The following is a 17,012-nucleotide window of genomic DNA, read 5'->3' as shown; positions in this document are numbered from 1 at the left end:
GATTTGCATCTCTAAGATATAAAGGCAACTCACTTATTCTTTACATTGATTCTTGATCCAATCTGGAAGAGTTACTGTAATACAGTGTCTGTAAAATGTGTGTAAGAGGCTAGGAGGGGAGCTCATGCACCCTGAAAAGTAAATATTTTGTGTGTGCCCTTTGAAAAAACCAGAATTTGAAATACATGAATTTCATTAAGTTAACAGAATTATTTTTCAAGATGTTTATTTTGGTTTTGGTTTTTTCGAGACAGGGGTTCTGTGTATTGTTTTGGAGGCTGTCCTGGCACTTGCTCTGTAGACCAGGCTGGCCTTGAACTCACAGAGATCTGCCTGCCTCTGTCTCCCGAGTGCTGGGATTAAAGACGTACGTCACCAACGCCCGGCTTAAGATGTTTACTTTTTGTGGTGATGGGAATTGAACCCAAGGCCTTGTACATGCTAAGCAAAACATTGTACTACTGAACAACACCCCCATTTTCTTTTAAATCCCCTCTTTCTCTTTCTCTGGTGTGTATATATGTGTGTATGTGTGTGTGTGGCACAGCTTGCATGTAGAGGCTGGAGGACAACTTTTAGTAGTCAATTAGCTGGTCTGTTAGCTTGGGGAAATTCTCCTGTTTCTGCCTTCCATCTCCCAGTAAGAGTACTGAAATTACAGGTGCACACTATTGCATCTGGTGTGTGTGTGTGTGTGTGTGTGTGTGTGTGTGTGTGTGTGTGTTAACGTGAGTTCTTGGGATCAGAACTCATACGTTAGGCTTATACACTTTTACCAACTGAGCCATCTCCCTATACCTTATCTCATGTTTTTGTTTCATTTCTGTTGCTGTAATAAAATACCCTGACAGAAATAACTTAGAGGAGAAAGGGCTATTTTAGTTCACAATTCCAGGTTACAGTCCATCATTGTGGGGAAGTCAAGGTGACAGAAACTTGAAAGAGCTAGTCACATCACTACCAGAGTCAAGAGTAGAGATAATACATGCACATTTGTTAATGCTCAGCTTCCTCTCCACATTTATACAATCCAAGACCTCTTGCCTAGGGAATGGCGCCCCCCCATAATGGGCTAGGTTTCCCTACATTGTTGGGCCCTTCCCCCATAGGGATCTGCTGGCCAGCTTGTGACTAGGAGCTTATCTAGCAAATACTTCTTGTTTCCCTCCTTCTGACAAGGCCTTGTTTCAAAAAAATAAAAATGGTAGCCAAATGTGTCAAACATAATAGTATAGTGTGGTACCTTACACCTATAATCCTAGCACTTGAGAGATTGAGACAACAGGATTACTATGAGTTCCAGGTTAGCCTTGACTACAGAGTGAGAGCCTGCCTCAAGACAGAACACATACTCATACAATGTCAGATATGAGAATATATCATAACTTGCATGTCCTGCTTGTATTCCAATGACACATACTATTATCAGTCAAAGAGCAAATGCATTTGGTAAGACAAATGAAAGCTAGGCATGGTGGGACAAGTCTTTAATCCCAGCGCTTGGGAGGCAAAGGCAAACAGATCTCTATGAGTTCAAGGCTAGACTGGTCTACATACTGAGTTCTGGAACAGCCAGGGGTACTTAGAGAAGCCTTATCTTTAAAAAAAAGACAGATAAAATATTCTGAAAACTAATAAATGCACACATAACCTTTGAATGCCATTTTGAGATCAGCAGCTCCAAATTATAGTAACTAAGAGTGGAACCAATACTGTAAGATGAGACAATTTAACAATTTGAACAAAAAAGGTTATGTCATTAAATAAAATTCACAAGTACCTCTTGTTGTGGGTTAAGCTCCTATATCAGGCCCAAACAGAAACATCAAGATGAGTCACTTACATTATATTTCCATTTTATCAAGCAGAGACTAAACTTTCTCTGACTTTCTGAGAAACAGAGATCAGAGAAATTTAACAGTAAAATGCCAAATAGGCCATTTCAATTGGCATAATGAAGACTCCTCTGCCTTAATCCTGTCACAAGAAAAAGTAATCTAAGGTATCCTGATGTTGTATGGTTATGGGTTTTTTGTTTTTATTGTTTTGTCTCCAAGTCTTTGCTTTATAAGGATAGGAATTTTGAAATATTACAAAAATGAAAGAAAAAAACATAAATGTATACATATAAGTATTATTAAATGTAGCATTTTCAAATAAACTAGATAAGATTTTAATCAAATACGCATTAAAGCAATGTGCTGCCTAAATATGAACATCTTAGGGGGTGACCTGGCTGGCTGCTGGCTTGGGCTTCACTTGTATATTGAGCACATAATCATGGCGGAAGGATGAGCGGACAGTACGGTTCATCAGTGGCTGAAGTGGGCGGAAGTTGTCCACCATTCTTTTCTCTTTCTCCCCTTCACAAGTGACAAGCAGGGTCCGAAACTGCTCAAGCTAGAACCAAAAAACATTAAGAATATCAATCAAAAACCATCTCTAGTACATGGACAAATTACTTTCATTGTGTTTTGAGACAGGATCTCACTGCGTAACCCTTAGAACTCATTAGTAGACCAGGTTGGCTTTGAACTCCCAGAGGCCCACCTGCTTCTGTCTCCTACATTCTGTCATTCTGTGATTACAGACATGCACCACCACACCTGGCTTGCTTTCACTTACAGAATTCTATAACACTTTGTCTCTAATTGTATTCAGAAAGAGAACTTGTTCCTGGGTGAGATGTCTTCACCCCTTGGCAAATGTTTAAATGCCATGTTGTTGGTTGGCATGGTTGTGTGACAGCAGCAGGAATAGGTGAAATCAGTCAAGCCTTTGGGATCTGAAGATGAGGGTCAAAGGTCCTGGTCCCCACATATTAGCTGTTTGCCAAAGGTGAGTTACATCATCTCTTTGATTCCGAGGAATATCAATGGAGAGAAAAGACTAGAAAAAAGGTATGTACAAAATGATTCCATTTTGTTAAAAAATTATGCATTTATAAAGATCATAATGATTTACCCAGGTAATTAATAATACTGAGTGCTAAAATAACCAGTGATTAAGATTATAAATGACACAGCATTATTAATTGTAAATGCATATATTAATTATACCTAATAATGGGTTTCATTATGACATTTTCTTACATGTATATAATAAAGTTTGATCCTATTTACTGCTACTCCCCAGTACTTCCCACTTCCACTCCTACTGATTCTTTTTAAAATAAACCATCAGCCCACCCCTATCCAAACCAAAAGGGATGACATTGTTAGTAACTGTGGCAAGGGCTATGAGCCTGAGATCAATGGCCTTTGAACTCCAACAAGTCCAACATAATCAACTCACTCAACAGATCAAGGCTGATCTGACACAGGTACAAGACAGCATAAAAAACTCTAGAGTTGGGTTGAAGATATGGCTTGGTGGTTAAAAGCACTGACTGCTCTTCTGGAGGTCCTGAGTTAAATTCCCAGCACTCACATGGCAGCTCCCAACTGTTTATAACCATAGTCCCATGGGGTCTGTTGCCCTCTTGTGGTGTGCAGATGAAACACATGATTATATACATGTTTTCTCTGTGTAGCCCTGGCTGTCCTGGAACTCTCTCTGTAGGCCAGGCTGGTCTTGAACTCACAGAGATATGCCTCTCTCTGACTCCCAAGGCATGTTCCACCACTTCCCAGCACATTTAAAAAAAGAAAGGAATGAAGGAAGGAAGAAAGGAAGGAAAGGAGGGGGGGGCAGACACAAAAATTCCAGACTCAAACTCTCTAGTAGCCATGGTATTACAAACTAGATGGGGATTAGATCTCATTATAGTAGAAGGGAGAGACCTATGCTATGTTACTGGAGGAATACTGTTTCTATATGAATTTATCAGATGTCATAAAGCAAAATTCCTGACAGCAAAAAAAAAAGAAATGAATCACAAGCTAGATAGCCCCCATTGGGATGGACAGGTTTTGGGAGCACATGGAATACATGGATAACCCCTTTATTATGATAGTTCTAGCTCAAATTTTCAGTCTTTGTGGGGTTTTTTTGGTTTGGTTTTTGGTTTTGCAAAACAGGGTTTCTCTGTATTGCTTTGGAGCCTGTTCTAGAACTTGCTCTGTAGACCATTGGCCTCGAACACACAGAGATCCACCTGCCGCCACCTCCTGTGTGCTGGGATTAAAGCATGCAGCACTAATGCCTGGCTAGTCTTTCTGTTTTAAATTTCCTCTCTAATCTATTGCAGCAATGAGTTCAAGCCCTTACCTCCTCAACTATCACTCAACTCCTCCTGACTGAGGACTACCAACTTCTCAGAGTCTTCAAATCAGATGATCCCCCCCCCCAAAAAAACCAGATAGTCTTGAGGAATCAAGATACCTCTAAAGTCAAAAGACCCTGTAAGAAACAAGAAAAATCCGAGAAAACATTTTTGTTTGTTTGTTTTTTGAAACAGGGTTTCTCTGTATTGTTTTGGAGGCTGTCCTGGAGCTCGCTCTGTAGACCAGGCTGGCCTCGAACTCACAGAGATCCGCCTGCCTCTGTCTCCTGAGTGCTGGGATCAAAGGCATGCACCAGAAAACCTTTTCTCTCTCTCCCTTACAATGATTCTTCCACCAGCACAAAACAGTTAAGAAAGAATTAATGCCCCTGTCCCTTACTTATTCTATGTTTCAGAGTCTGAGACAACAGAGGGCCTGGACATAAAAACAGGATTTCCATGAAATTACAAATGACCCTGCTCATCCTTATCAGTCAGCCATGACCCATAGAAGAATGTTTGCTGGACAGCCATCTCCCAATATAATATGTCTGATTTGGACAAACAAATTCAGAAAAGAGAGTCTGCATAGCTGCAATAGCTCCCTGAAGCCACATCAACTTTCTCATTCCCAAGTCCACCCCCCATCTTTATAAAGGATCCTAGCTAACTTTTCCCCTACATAGAACCTCTATCCCATGGAAGAGTGCCTGTCTTTTGTTGTTCGAAATAAGCAGTCTCATCCATTGAGGTCAAACTCTGGTCTCTTTTCCTGCCTTCTGTCTCTTTACTGTGTGCTCCAAAATCTAACACTTTCCCTCTTCCCAATTACTTCCTTGCCTTTAAAAAACATATGAGCCAGTGAGTTTTATTAGGGTCACTTACAGGAGTATAGGGACCTTACCAGTAGTTACACTGCTGAGGAAAGTATCTCTCCCTCCCCCATTAACCATTCACTGTGTAGAAACTCTCAGGTAACATTTGCTTAATTACTGCCGGGCGTTGGTGGTGCACGCCTTTAATCCCAGCACTTGGGAGGCAGAGGCAGGTGGATCTCTGTGAGTTTGAGGCCAGCCTGGTCTACAAGAGCTAGTTCCAGGACAGCCTCCAAAGCCACAGAGAAACCCTGTCTCAAAAAACCAAAAAAAAAATGCTTAATTTCTGAATTATCCACGTGTACTGATTGTTTTTTTGTCATCTTCACAAAAGCTAGAGTCAGATGAACACATCAGCAAGTTTGTGGGGGTATTTTCTTGATGAATAATTGACCTGGGAGAGCCCAGATCACTGTCAGCAATGCCACCCCTGGGCTGATGATCCTGGGCACAATAAGAATGCAGGTTGACCAAGCCATGGAAAGCGTGCCAGTGAGCAGCTCTCCTTCATGGCCTCTGTTTCAATATGTCTGGCACCTGCCCTGGCTTCTCTTAGTGAGGGGCTGTAAGCTGTAAAATGAAACAAATCCTCCCCTTCCCAAGTTGTTTTCCGTCATGGTGCTTATCACAAAAAATAGAAAGCAAACTAGTATACTATGTTAAATTTTTATTGAAAATTCCTCACTTAGGCCACTGGCCCTCTGGTTTTCTTTTCAGAGCTATATGAAATTTTAAACATGAAGAATAGGAGTATAGCAGACTAAATGTGTTGGTCACAAAGGCCAGACTTATGGACTTTGTCTTATGTTTGTAAGTTTCATCACAAGGAAATGTTTAAATGGAGTCCAACATAAGTTGAACGACGTGTGTTCCTTCAGACCTCTGGTTTTCTTTTGTATTTAAAAGAGCTCCATTCATTTTGCACTCTGAAAGGATTTCTCTATGATGAACTTTTATGATGCTTTCCTGTTTTGTAGTACCAAGGGTTAAATGTGTGGCCTCAAGTATGCTAGGCAAGCAGTTTACCACTGAGCTGTATCCCCAGCTCCAATTATGCTACTTTTTACATTTAATATATTAAGAATATGTTCCTGTATAAAGTTTGAATGCTAAATCCAATTCCCATTTGGTTGTGATATTTTGTTTGTGCTCTGTGTTCTGACAAAGTGTGCCTGAAAATCAGCGGGCAGAGCTAGCCACTAGTTAACCATAGAGTTCTGGAGGCCTGTACAGAGAGGATCAAGGAAGTGATAACATGGGGTAGAGACAGGGAGTGAGAACATGGGGCATAGACAGGATCTTGTCCTTTTTGGTCTGAGGATTTGGAAAGGTAAGAAGTGACTGTGGCTGCTGCTTTACTTCTCTAATCTTTCATCATTTACCTCAATATCTGATACGTGCCTTTATTGATAAGACCTATTAGGATCATGCTTACCACCAAGCATTGCCTTTACCAAATATTTTATAGAATGTCCACTCCTTTTTCCTCACTTAAATGAGAAGCTGTGAGAGCCAAAGTTACATTGTAAGTTTTAATTACTATGACTTAGAAATCCACGAAGCAAAACTATCTCTGATCTGCAAGCCCCTTGGCCAAGGACAGATAGTTCCTGAAGTATTTATATTTATGCTGTTGTTTATGGAGATAACAAACCACATGCTTTCACTCCCCTAAACAAGTTTGTTTGACCCATCTGCACTGGAAATGCTTGATCACATGTGGGCGGGAGGAACATAGGCAGGAAATATGTCAGAATATACACTTGGCTCTAATTGGACCTGATGGGAAATGCAATGAATTATGGGTTTTCTGTCTTAAGCCCTTGCCATACTTGATTCTGAACCATTTCCCAGGGAACCTGGGTATGTACCTGGCCAGAGCCCATCCCACTTGCACATAGTTAGTTAAAGCTTGCTTCAAATTTGGCTTTAAATGTGTTAGTGGCCTTATTCTCAATTAGGGGATTAATAATGCTACCTTTATCATAAAGTAAATTCTCATATGTAGTTTGACACATTTTTAAACTTACAACTTTCTCCCTCTTCTTCTTTTTTTTTTTTTTTGGTTTTTAGAGACAGGGTTTCTCTGTATTGTTTTGGAGGCTTATCCTGGAACTCGCTCTGTAGACCAGGTTGGCCTCAAATTCACAGAGATCCACCTGCCTCTGCCTGCCAAGTGCTGGTATTAAAGGCGTGCACCACCAATGCCTGGACAACTTTCTTCTTATAAAGGCTAATTTTCTCTATCAATCAGACTAAGGGTATGGGGTAGCTGGTTAACTTATTTCTAAGTCTGTCTGTTTCCCAGAAGAGGTTAGGATTTGAACTGGGGTCCAGAGCAAAGCAGATGGTTTTCTTTTATGAGAGTATCAGCCACTGTGGAGAACGTAAATAGAACAAAAGAGTAAAAGGTTAACTGCTAACTGTCTTTTTGTTTTGTTTTGAGAAAAGATCTTAAATAGCCTAGGCTGATCTTGAAATGCTATATAATTGAGGGTGGCCTTGAACTCCTGATCTTTCAGTGGCCACTTCCCAAGTACTCAACCACTAGTTTATGTGGAATTAGAGAACATACTGTTTTGGACTAGGTTCCTGCATTGGGTCCCACTAGAGCAACATAAAATCAAGATGGAGAAGCTGGTGTGGTGGTTCCTTAATCCCAGCACTTGGGAGACAAAGGCAGATAGAGATCTGTGAATTGAGACCAGGCTGGTCTGTACTGTGTACAGTAAGTTCCAGGTCAGCAAGGGATGCATAGTAAGGCCCTGTCTCAGAAAAAGAAAATCAAGATGGAGTCACACTGGACTTCCAATTTTACCAAGGGGAAACTAAACTTTTTTCTGACTTCCTGAGAAGCAAAGATTAGAGAAATTCAACAGCAAAATCCCAAATACGCATTTCAATTGGCTTTGAAACGAGATTCCTCTGCCTTAATCCAGTCATAAGATAGGGTAACCTAAGATAATCTGATGTTTTTTGGTTGTGGATTATAGTGTGATTGTTTCGTGGTAGAATCCCACTCCTCACTCAGCAATTTACTTGTAGATCATAATGAAGATGATTTTCATAATAACAATGCACTTCCTTGGATCAGTGATTTAAACATCAGGTGGTTAAGACAGTACAGATGATTAGGGAAACGGGTTAGGTTATTCTGCCAATTGCTGTAATAAGACATGAAAAAAAGGCAAAAATGGACTAGAAGTCACCTTCCCCTTTGTTACATGTGAGATTTGCCAAGGATGGAAAATAACAACAAGGAAGTTTCATGCATTGTAGACCCATGAATTCTGCCTGTGGAAAAGCAGGCTGATGATCAAAGAGGGCAATTATGTCCCTACACCAGAGGTCAGGCCTGAGTTCCTTGGTCTGTAGCTTACAGAATTAATCACAGGTTTTGATATGCAACTTGAAAAAAAAAAACCAAAGTTGTGAAAGGAAATTAAATGACCCTGTTGTGTGTAAAGAAAAGTAGATGGTTAGCTGACCACTTGTTTAAAGTTTTGTAGGAATTTGCTACACTGAAACCACAAACAGCTGACTGCCAGTACAAACTCGCCAGTACAAAGAACTGGCTGGCTTAGAACTATGTTAATAATGAAGGAGTCATTGCTTTGGGATGAAGACGTTATGGTGGGAAAATTAACACAAAGAAAAATGTTTAACCACTTGTGTGCTTCTAAGTGACTTGTGATCATAATGTGATTTCTTCCTGTGTAAAGATTTTAATTTGTTTTGGAAAATATATAATTGTGGTTGTGAGGTAATCTTTTCTTGCATAGAAGTTTTTAGCTTAGGTGGTATAAAAGGAATATGAAAAAATAAAGAGGCAGAAGAAGGAAGAGAAAAATAAGATGGACAATTAAGTTTTGCCTCCTCAGATAAGCCTCCTGTGTATATGTTTAGTAGTGGCCAACTCCACATCTCCTCTCCAGTTTCTCTGACCTGCTGAAACTGGTTCTTCAAGAGTAGACAAAAACCCAGACGACTTCTCAGCCTCCATAATCACATGAGCATAAGAGGCCCTGCTCAAGTGAACCCAGTCTAATTCATTTCCACAAGGACTGTAGGCATGCGCAGCACATAGATAATTCTAGAATAGAATTTAATATAACATTTACTATGGTAGCAGTTATTTCCAGTAGGCATGGTAGAGTGTACCTGTAATACCAGCATTTGAGAGGTAGAGGAAGGAAGATAAAAAGTCCAAAGTCATCTTTAACTGCATAGTGATTTGGAGACCAAAGTAGGCTACATGAGACAAAAAATTACTTCCATATAAAACACAATTATTGGTATTCTGTGTCCATGGGTTCCACATAAATATTAGAAAAATATTGTTGGTATTCAGGAGGCAGAAGCAGGAGGATCATTGCAATTTCAAGGCCAGCTTGATCCACACAGTGAATTCTAGGCCAGCCGGGAAACTGCTTCTAATGAACATTGTACAGATATTTTTCTTGTCATTTTGTACTAATCAATATAGTAGAAAAATTATTTACATAGTATTTACATTGCTTGAGAATATAATCGTAAAAAGTACTATGCAGGTGATTTAAAGCATAGTAGAAGAAGTGTATAGGACATATGCAAATGTTAAAATCTTATGCAATTCCATATAAGGGGCTTGAGCATCTGTATGTTTTGTAAATGTGGGTTTCTGGAACCAGTCTTCCTTAACCAGTGGACCAGTGGATGACTGTATTTACTTTTTAAATTTATTTTATTTTTTATTTATTTTTATTTATGAGAGAGAGAGAGAGAGAGAGAGAGAGAGAGAGAGAGAGAGAGAGAGAGAGAGAGAGAGAGAATGTCACTCATGTGTGGTATCTATGAGGGCCAGAAAAGGCTTTTCTATCCCCTGGAACAGAAGTTACAGTGACTGTCAACTGTCTGACATGAGAATCTGTCCTCTGGAAGAGCAGCAAGTGCTCTTAACTGCTGAGCCATCTCTCCAGCTCCTGAATTTATTTTTGAACTAAGATGAATTTGCCATGGTAAGGAAGTCTCTATTCATCTATATTTCATTATGGGCAGAATAGAGCTCAGCATGAAGGCACATGCCTTTTATCCCAGAACTCAGGAAGCAGAGGCAGGAGGATTTCTGGGAGTTTAAGGCCAGCCTGGTCCACATAGTGAGTTCTAGAACAGACAGGGCTACATAGAGAGACCGTGTCTCATAAAACAAAAGCCAAAACAAAACTAAAACAAAAGAGGCTTTAGGGGCTTATCCTTTAATTCACTAGCTCACTCCTATTTGAGGGAATAGTACTTTCTCTTTCTTAATAAACTGTCTCTATTTCTATTCCTTTAATAAAAAAATTAAGACTTTTAAAAATGTCTTTTAAGAATCTATGGAAATGAGGGCTGGGGATGTGGCTCAGCAGTCGACTATTTGCCTAGCATGTACCAGGCCTTAGGTTCAATTTCCAGTACCATTTAAAACAATAGAATCTCAATGGGCAGTGGTGGCACACATCTTTAATCCCAGCACTCAGGAGGCAGAGGGAGGCGGATCTCTGTGAGTTCAAGGCCAGCCTGATCTACAAGATATCAAGACAGCCAGGGCTACACAGAGAAACTCTGACTCAGAAAACCAAAAGAAAAGAAGAAGAAAATTCTGGAAATGTTACTATTTTTTTGGTAGGGTCACTGATGGCATGAATTGTGTTATTATAAACAACCACCTCGGGCTGGAGCAATAGCTCAGCAGTTAAGAGTGTTTAGCACTTGTCCTCTGGACCTACCTTGGTTGCCTCATAACAAACTGACTATAGCTCCAGAGGATCAGACACTCCTTGCAAGTACCCACACCCAAGTGGCATACACTCAACAGACACACATGTATATAAAAACAAAATTAAAAGTAAAAGTAACAACCATCCCGTTGCTTCTGATACACTGCTAGATTCTGTTTCTAATATTTTATTTTACCTCTTTTCCTTTTCTATCTGTCCAAAGTTCACTTTGGAGGTCATCATTGGTGGTGTCAGTTATATTGGCTTCATAAAAAGTTTGGAAGGTTTTGTTTGTTTCTTGTGAAAATGCTTTGTAATCAATATGTATCCCACACAGCAAGTATGAAAAAATATTGGAAATTATCTGTTTGGTATGCACATTTGTGGTTTGATCTCTCTCTCTCTCTCTCTCTCTCTCTCTCTCTGTGTGTGTGTGTGTGTGTGTGTGTGTGTGTGTGTGTGTCTGTCTGTCTGTCTGTCTGTCTGTCTGTGTGCAGGGAGAGGTGGGGATTGAACCTGGGACTAAGCTAGATCCCAAGCTCTTGAGCAAATACTAGTGTATTTTAGTTGTAAACTAAACAAGAATTTGTGATATGGATCATGGGTTTAAATAATATCCAGTTTTCTTCACAGTCATTGTTAGTCTTCTGGACTTCTATTGCAGAATTTCCATAAGTATTATACAGGCTCTGGACATTTCTAGTTTTCACTCTTCCCTTCACCTGGGTCTTCATTTTAAATAGAGACTCACAGTTACAGAGGAAGCACACAATTCATAAGCAAATATAGAAGCAGATAGCTATGTCCTCTTATGCTTTAAGTCTTTTTCCCAGCAAAGGCTAGGAATATAGCACCAAATGCTTGCCTAGTGTGTGCAAGGCCCTGAGTTCAATTCCCCACCACCACAAAAATGAAACAAGCACAAAAATAGTTCACTTAATGTTCCAGGCCAGCCTTGGTTACACGATACCCTACTCCTCCCCTCAAAAAACAAGTAAGCAAACAAGTAAAAATGATGTCAAGATCTGAGCCCAGCTTGAACAGGAAGACTAGCATTTCCTTGAATGGAAAATGTGCAAGGAGTACCTGATCATGATCAACCTCTACTGGCTGCTTCTTGATGATCCAGATAACAGACTCTGAGAGGGGCGGTGTAGTGAGAGACCCAGAGTAGGTCCAGTAATCTGGGCAAGTAGGCATCAGACAGGAAGGGTCAAATGATCCAAATTCCACCAGGGTGTCCTGTCCAAGAGAAGGAATTACTGAGTTGTTATTCACTGGTTAAAATCACTCAGGTATCAAAGGGTGAGGCAGTGATTCTAATGGAATGTCCAGGGACCAACAGTGGTCCAGGGGAGGTCCAGGGACTCTGAGTAGCTTCTAAAACAGTCATCACTACTTAATACAAAGTCACACTGTGTATTTCTGATAGTTCTCCCTGGGAAAACAGCAATAATGTTTTCTCTTTCAATTCTGTTGGGAGGTATTAGGTAGTGGCTGCTCATAAACAGAACAGCTTCTCTTCAAGAGAAACTAACAAAGATTTGTCCTTTAAAACTAGCACAGAGCTGAGGGTGTAGCTCAGGATGTAGCTCAGTGGCAGACAGCTTGCCTGGCATGCTCAAGGCACTGAGTTCCATCCTGATACTGCAATGAAAAAGAAAGGGAAGGAGGAAGTGGGGAAGGAAGGAAAGAAGGAAGGGGATGCCAGAATCCTAGACTAAGGAGAAAGAGATTAACAAGGAGACAGGAAGTGATGGAGGGAGGGGAATAAGAAGACAGAACAGAGGAATGGTGTGCTGGTTTCCCGGAAGCAGCCCCTATGGGATTCTGATACTGAGGAACTCATCTTGGCAGTTGGACAGAGAACATAGAGTTCTTCATTTCTAGACAAGTTACATTTCTGTAAAACTTCTCCCTGCCTACTCATAAGAGGTAGCTGGAGAAAAGACATCTCTACAAAGATGGAGAAGGAGCAGTCAGGAACAGAATAGATTCCTGGTCAACGAGTACTGAGCAGAACCAGAAAGTTTCACCAGGGTAATTTGGCTTGTGTCCTGCGGTGTTTAACCGAAGGCTGAACAGGATCAATACAGCCTCATCCATGCCAGGTCTCTTCCTGCAGCAGTGCCGAAAGAGATCTGAATGCAGTTCATTTATTTGTCTTCCTGCTTCAAAGTGCTTTATCTACTCTGAGATTCAAATATAAAATATACTTCAAGTGATGTAAAGGAGAAAATTACCTTGTGCTTAATTGATGGCAAATTGTCCACCAATTTCTGTAGTTCTTTATGATGTTTACCTAGCTAAAAAAATGAAGAAATGTTACATACAATGGCCATCTCACTGTAGAAACTCAAATAGAATGTGAATCAAAATTAACCACCTGGTGGTTACATATAAACAAACCGCAGGGCTGAAACTAGATTTCAGCTGGCACTTACAAATATTATAAACATCACTAAATTAAATTAGACTTAGAACAAAATGAACAGACTGTTTGCTGGCAAGAATAGCGTGTCTATAGAAAAAGGTGCCTCCTGCTCCCATTAAGTATCATTTTTATACTGAATTTTAAATTGATGAAATTATAAGTTACCCTGCATTTTCACTAACCCCTCCCCCAAGACAGGGTCTTACCATGTACCCTGGGCTTGTCTCAAACTTTTGATCCTCTTGCTTCAACGTCCCAAACTAAGCATATTTCAAGTACTCACTTGCCCCAGATGGTTTGTGTCTACTTTATTTGGCTGTGGGCTTTTGAAGACTTACTTTATTTTTTGTATGTATGTGTGTCTGAGTAGGGATATGTGCATGTGTGAGCAGATGTGCATGGAGTACAGAAGAGGGTGTTGCATCCAATGAAGCTGGAGATAAAGGCAGTTGTAAACAGCCTGATATACATGCTGAGAACTGAGTATCAGTCTTCTACAAGATCAGCAAGCAATCTAGACCACCAAGCCATTGCTCTAGCCCCTGGACCACATTTTTTTTTTGTTTTTTTGTTTTTTGTTTTTTGGTTTTTACGAGACAGGGTTTCTCTGTATTGTTTTGGAGGCTGTCGGTCCAGCCCAGCCTCGAACTCACAGAGATCCGCCTGCCTCTGCCTCCTGAGTGCTGGGATTAAAGGCGTGCACCACCACCGCCCGGCTCCTGGACCACATTTTTATACCGTTTGAAATACATTCATAATAGCTATTGATGGTAACTACTTTATTTTTTGCCATCTATATGTTAGACAGAGTCTCACTATCTAGTCCTACCTGGCCTCAAACACATAGATCCATTGGCCTATACCTCCTGAGTACTAGAAATTAAGGGTGTGTGCAACCACATTTCGTCTGGTATTAATATTCTTTTCAAAATATTAATTATACAGAATGATGAATTTCCTTGTGATAATCCCATATACATCTATCATATACTTTAATTATATTTGCTTTCCCTCTTTCCCCTTCTTTCTCCTCCCATCTCCCATTGATCCCGATATTCTTTTCTCTTTGTTTTTTTTTTTTTTTCTTGGATTTTCTCCGTGTAGCCCTGGCTGACCTGGAATTCATTCTGTCCGACCAGGCTAGCCTCAATCTCAAGAGATCCGCCTGCCTCTGCCTCCTGAGTGCTGGGATTAAAGGCGTGCACCACCATGTGTGTGAGACAGCATGCATGAGCATAGGGAGGGTTAATGTATATTTGAGTGAAGGCATCCAATAACCCTGGAGCTGGCTTTATAGGCAGGCGTTAAGTTGGTGGATGTGGGTATTGGGAATTGAACTTGGATCCTCTATATGAGTAGTCCATGTTCTTAACCATTAAGCACTCTCTACAGATCATTCTTTCCTTTTAATTCTAAATCTCCTTCACATAAGTATCTTATATTGTAATGTTCTATCTTTTCAGTGTAAGATACAATACATCACTTGAACTTGGTGAGATGGTTTGTCGGCTTTTGCTTGCTTGAGACAGGGTGTCTCTCTATCGGCCTGTCTGGCCTGGAACTCATGATGGCCTGGAAGGCACAGTTCTGCCTGCCCCTGCCTCTGCCACCTGAGAGCTGAGAGTAAATGTTGCCACCACGCCCAGCCCGATTTTTTGTTTTTACCTTTAAAAATACACCTATCACAGCCAACCCATTTTCTTCCAGTGCTGCATCCTCGAAGCTTTCAAATTTGACTGCATTCCAATGCACCAAGTGCAGCTGAAACAACAGTTACAAGTGAGGTTTATTCGTGCCCATGTAGAATTGCACGGAAATAAACTGACAGCCCCATCCAACATGTAACATTTAATCTTGTTTCATCACCCCAAACAGAGCCACCGAGAAAACTATGTGGCAGTGTGGTACAAAAGGAGGTGGACATAAAGAAAGGGACGGCGCTGCGGCAAGAACAGCAATATTACTTTGGAAGAGAGGAATTTGTGAGGGGAGGAAAAAATAAAATGCACATAGCAAAGGAACTTCACAATGACCGCTCAACATTTTCTTCATTCCCATCCTGCTTTGCATAAAATACTAATATCCCAAATCCATTTGCATCTAAAGGAGAGAAGATGTTTATATTAAGAGAAATGCATTCTCCCTGTGAAAATGAGATGGGAGCCAGAGACGAATTTCTTCTTGGAGGGATGATCACTTAAAATGTTTTCAGTTTAGCATCACATTTAAAACTAAATTAAGGGAAAAGTTGCAAGAAGAAATTCTATTTGCAAAGAGAAATTCTATTTCCTTGTGCTCTGCTTGCATTTCCATACCAACCATTCTTCATGCGTCATTCTCAAACCACTGCCTTACCGTCACCTGACCTCCCAAGTGAGCCACGGCACGGTCCTAGTTAGCTTTCTCCTCCTGAAATGGAGCCCAGCTGCAAGTTCTGGTGCTTTGGCACTTTGATTTCAGAACCCTTTGATCATCTCCGTGTTTCTTTCTCTCTCTCCTTCTCCACGGCCTTTTTAGGCTCCCACTATTTTCCACTTGGATTAATTCAGCCTCACAGCTCTATAATAGCTTGGGACTTTAGGGATAACTGCACCTATTCAGAACTCAGACACAATTCCGTTCTAATTTTCAATATTTATTTTATGTTTCTGAGTGTTTTGTCTGCATTTATGTCTGTGTATCATGTATGTGCCCGGTGCACGTTGAGGCCACAAAAGGGCATCTGATCCCCTGGAACTGGAGTTATAAATGGTTGTGGCACCATATGGGTATGGGGATCTGAACCTAGGTCCTCTTGCAATAACTGTTCTTACCTGCTGACATCTCTCCAGGCCCAGAATTCAGTTTTATCGTCTCAAGGTTTATTTCATGTATACTATTTAGAGTGTATATAATTTTCGCATGTATAAGATGGGAAGACTCAAGTATGACTCATGTAAACTAAATAGGCTTTAAAGCACCACCTGGGACTTCTTGGTAATTTCTTTGATTGAGAAACCTCAGAACTCTCCCCACTTTCCCAACCTATTGCTCTTTTTCATTTATATTCAACATAATTCTACTGTTAAAGCTAGGTGGGAACACCTTTAATTCCAGCATTCAGGAGGCAGAGGCAGGAGAATTTCTGTGTGCTCAAAGTCAGCATGGCCTACATAGTGAGCTCCAGGACAGCCAAGACTACAGGAAGACCTTGTCTTCAGGAAAATAAAAGAACAAAAGGAAAAGAAACATACCTCTGCTGGGTAGCATTTGTTGTCCACAGTGTGCTCAGAGCCCCAAGCATCAATGGCCCCCCAGTGAAAATGAAACTGCTTCAGTCGGTAGTTGTGTTCTAGGGGTCCTCCCTCAATCACTGAAATGACACATCCAGCAATTCAGGGAGCATGCGGAAATGATGGACCCTGTCCTTGAATCATTTGGGGTATACGAAATCACATACAAGTATTTATAAAACTGATTTCCACAAAGTAAACACATGTATAAAGATTTGGTCAAATAATATCAAGACTGAATCATGTACCAAACAATACGCAAATGTTAAAGGCTAGATTTCAGCTTATTTCTATTAATTAATTCATTAGACATAAGTTTTCATGTATCCCAGGCTGGCCTCAAACTAACTGTATAGCCAAGGATGACCTTGAACCTGATTTTACATTCACCTTCTGAGTGCTGGGATTACAGCTTGACTTATTTTTGCATCTGTAGTTATTGGGCCTAGTTTCCATTGTATGAAATAAAATGCAATTTTTCTTGGTGTA

The 17,012-nt window shown here is 40.5% G+C and overlaps 1 protein-coding gene across 2 annotated transcripts in view; it reads right to left on the bottom strand.

Annotated features, from left to right (window-relative positions):
- Window positions 1-858: 858 nt before the first annotated feature.
- Window positions 859-17,012, bottom strand: part of Ca5b (carbonic anhydrase 5B) — a 53,461-nt gene continuing 37,307 nt past the window's right edge. For both annotated transcript variants that reach the window (XM_005074212.4, XM_040744081.1), the window contains 5 exons: window positions 16,485-16,603; window positions 14,917-15,012; window positions 13,061-13,123; window positions 11,904-12,059; window positions 859-2,400 (listed from right to left, as the gene is read on the bottom strand). In XM_005074212.4, coding sequence (XP_005074269.1) covers window positions 2,221-2,400; window positions 11,904-12,059; window positions 13,061-13,123; window positions 14,917-15,012; window positions 16,485-16,603 — 614 coding nt within the window. In that variant the 3' untranslated portion in view covers window positions 859-2,220. The remainder of the gene's footprint in view (window positions 2,401-11,903; window positions 12,060-13,060; window positions 13,124-14,916; window positions 15,013-16,484; window positions 16,604-17,012) is intronic.

The sequence above is a fragment of the Mesocricetus auratus genome, unplaced genomic scaffold (genome assembly GCF_017639785.1).
Source record: "Mesocricetus auratus isolate SY011 unplaced genomic scaffold, BCM_Maur_2.0 Super-Scaffold_100003, whole genome shotgun sequence".
NCBI classification, from domain to species: Eukaryota; Metazoa; Chordata; class Mammalia; order Rodentia; family Cricetidae; genus Mesocricetus; species Mesocricetus auratus.
Note: the sequence above shows the minus strand (reverse complement) of the source record. Positions and strands in the feature narration are given on the sequence as shown.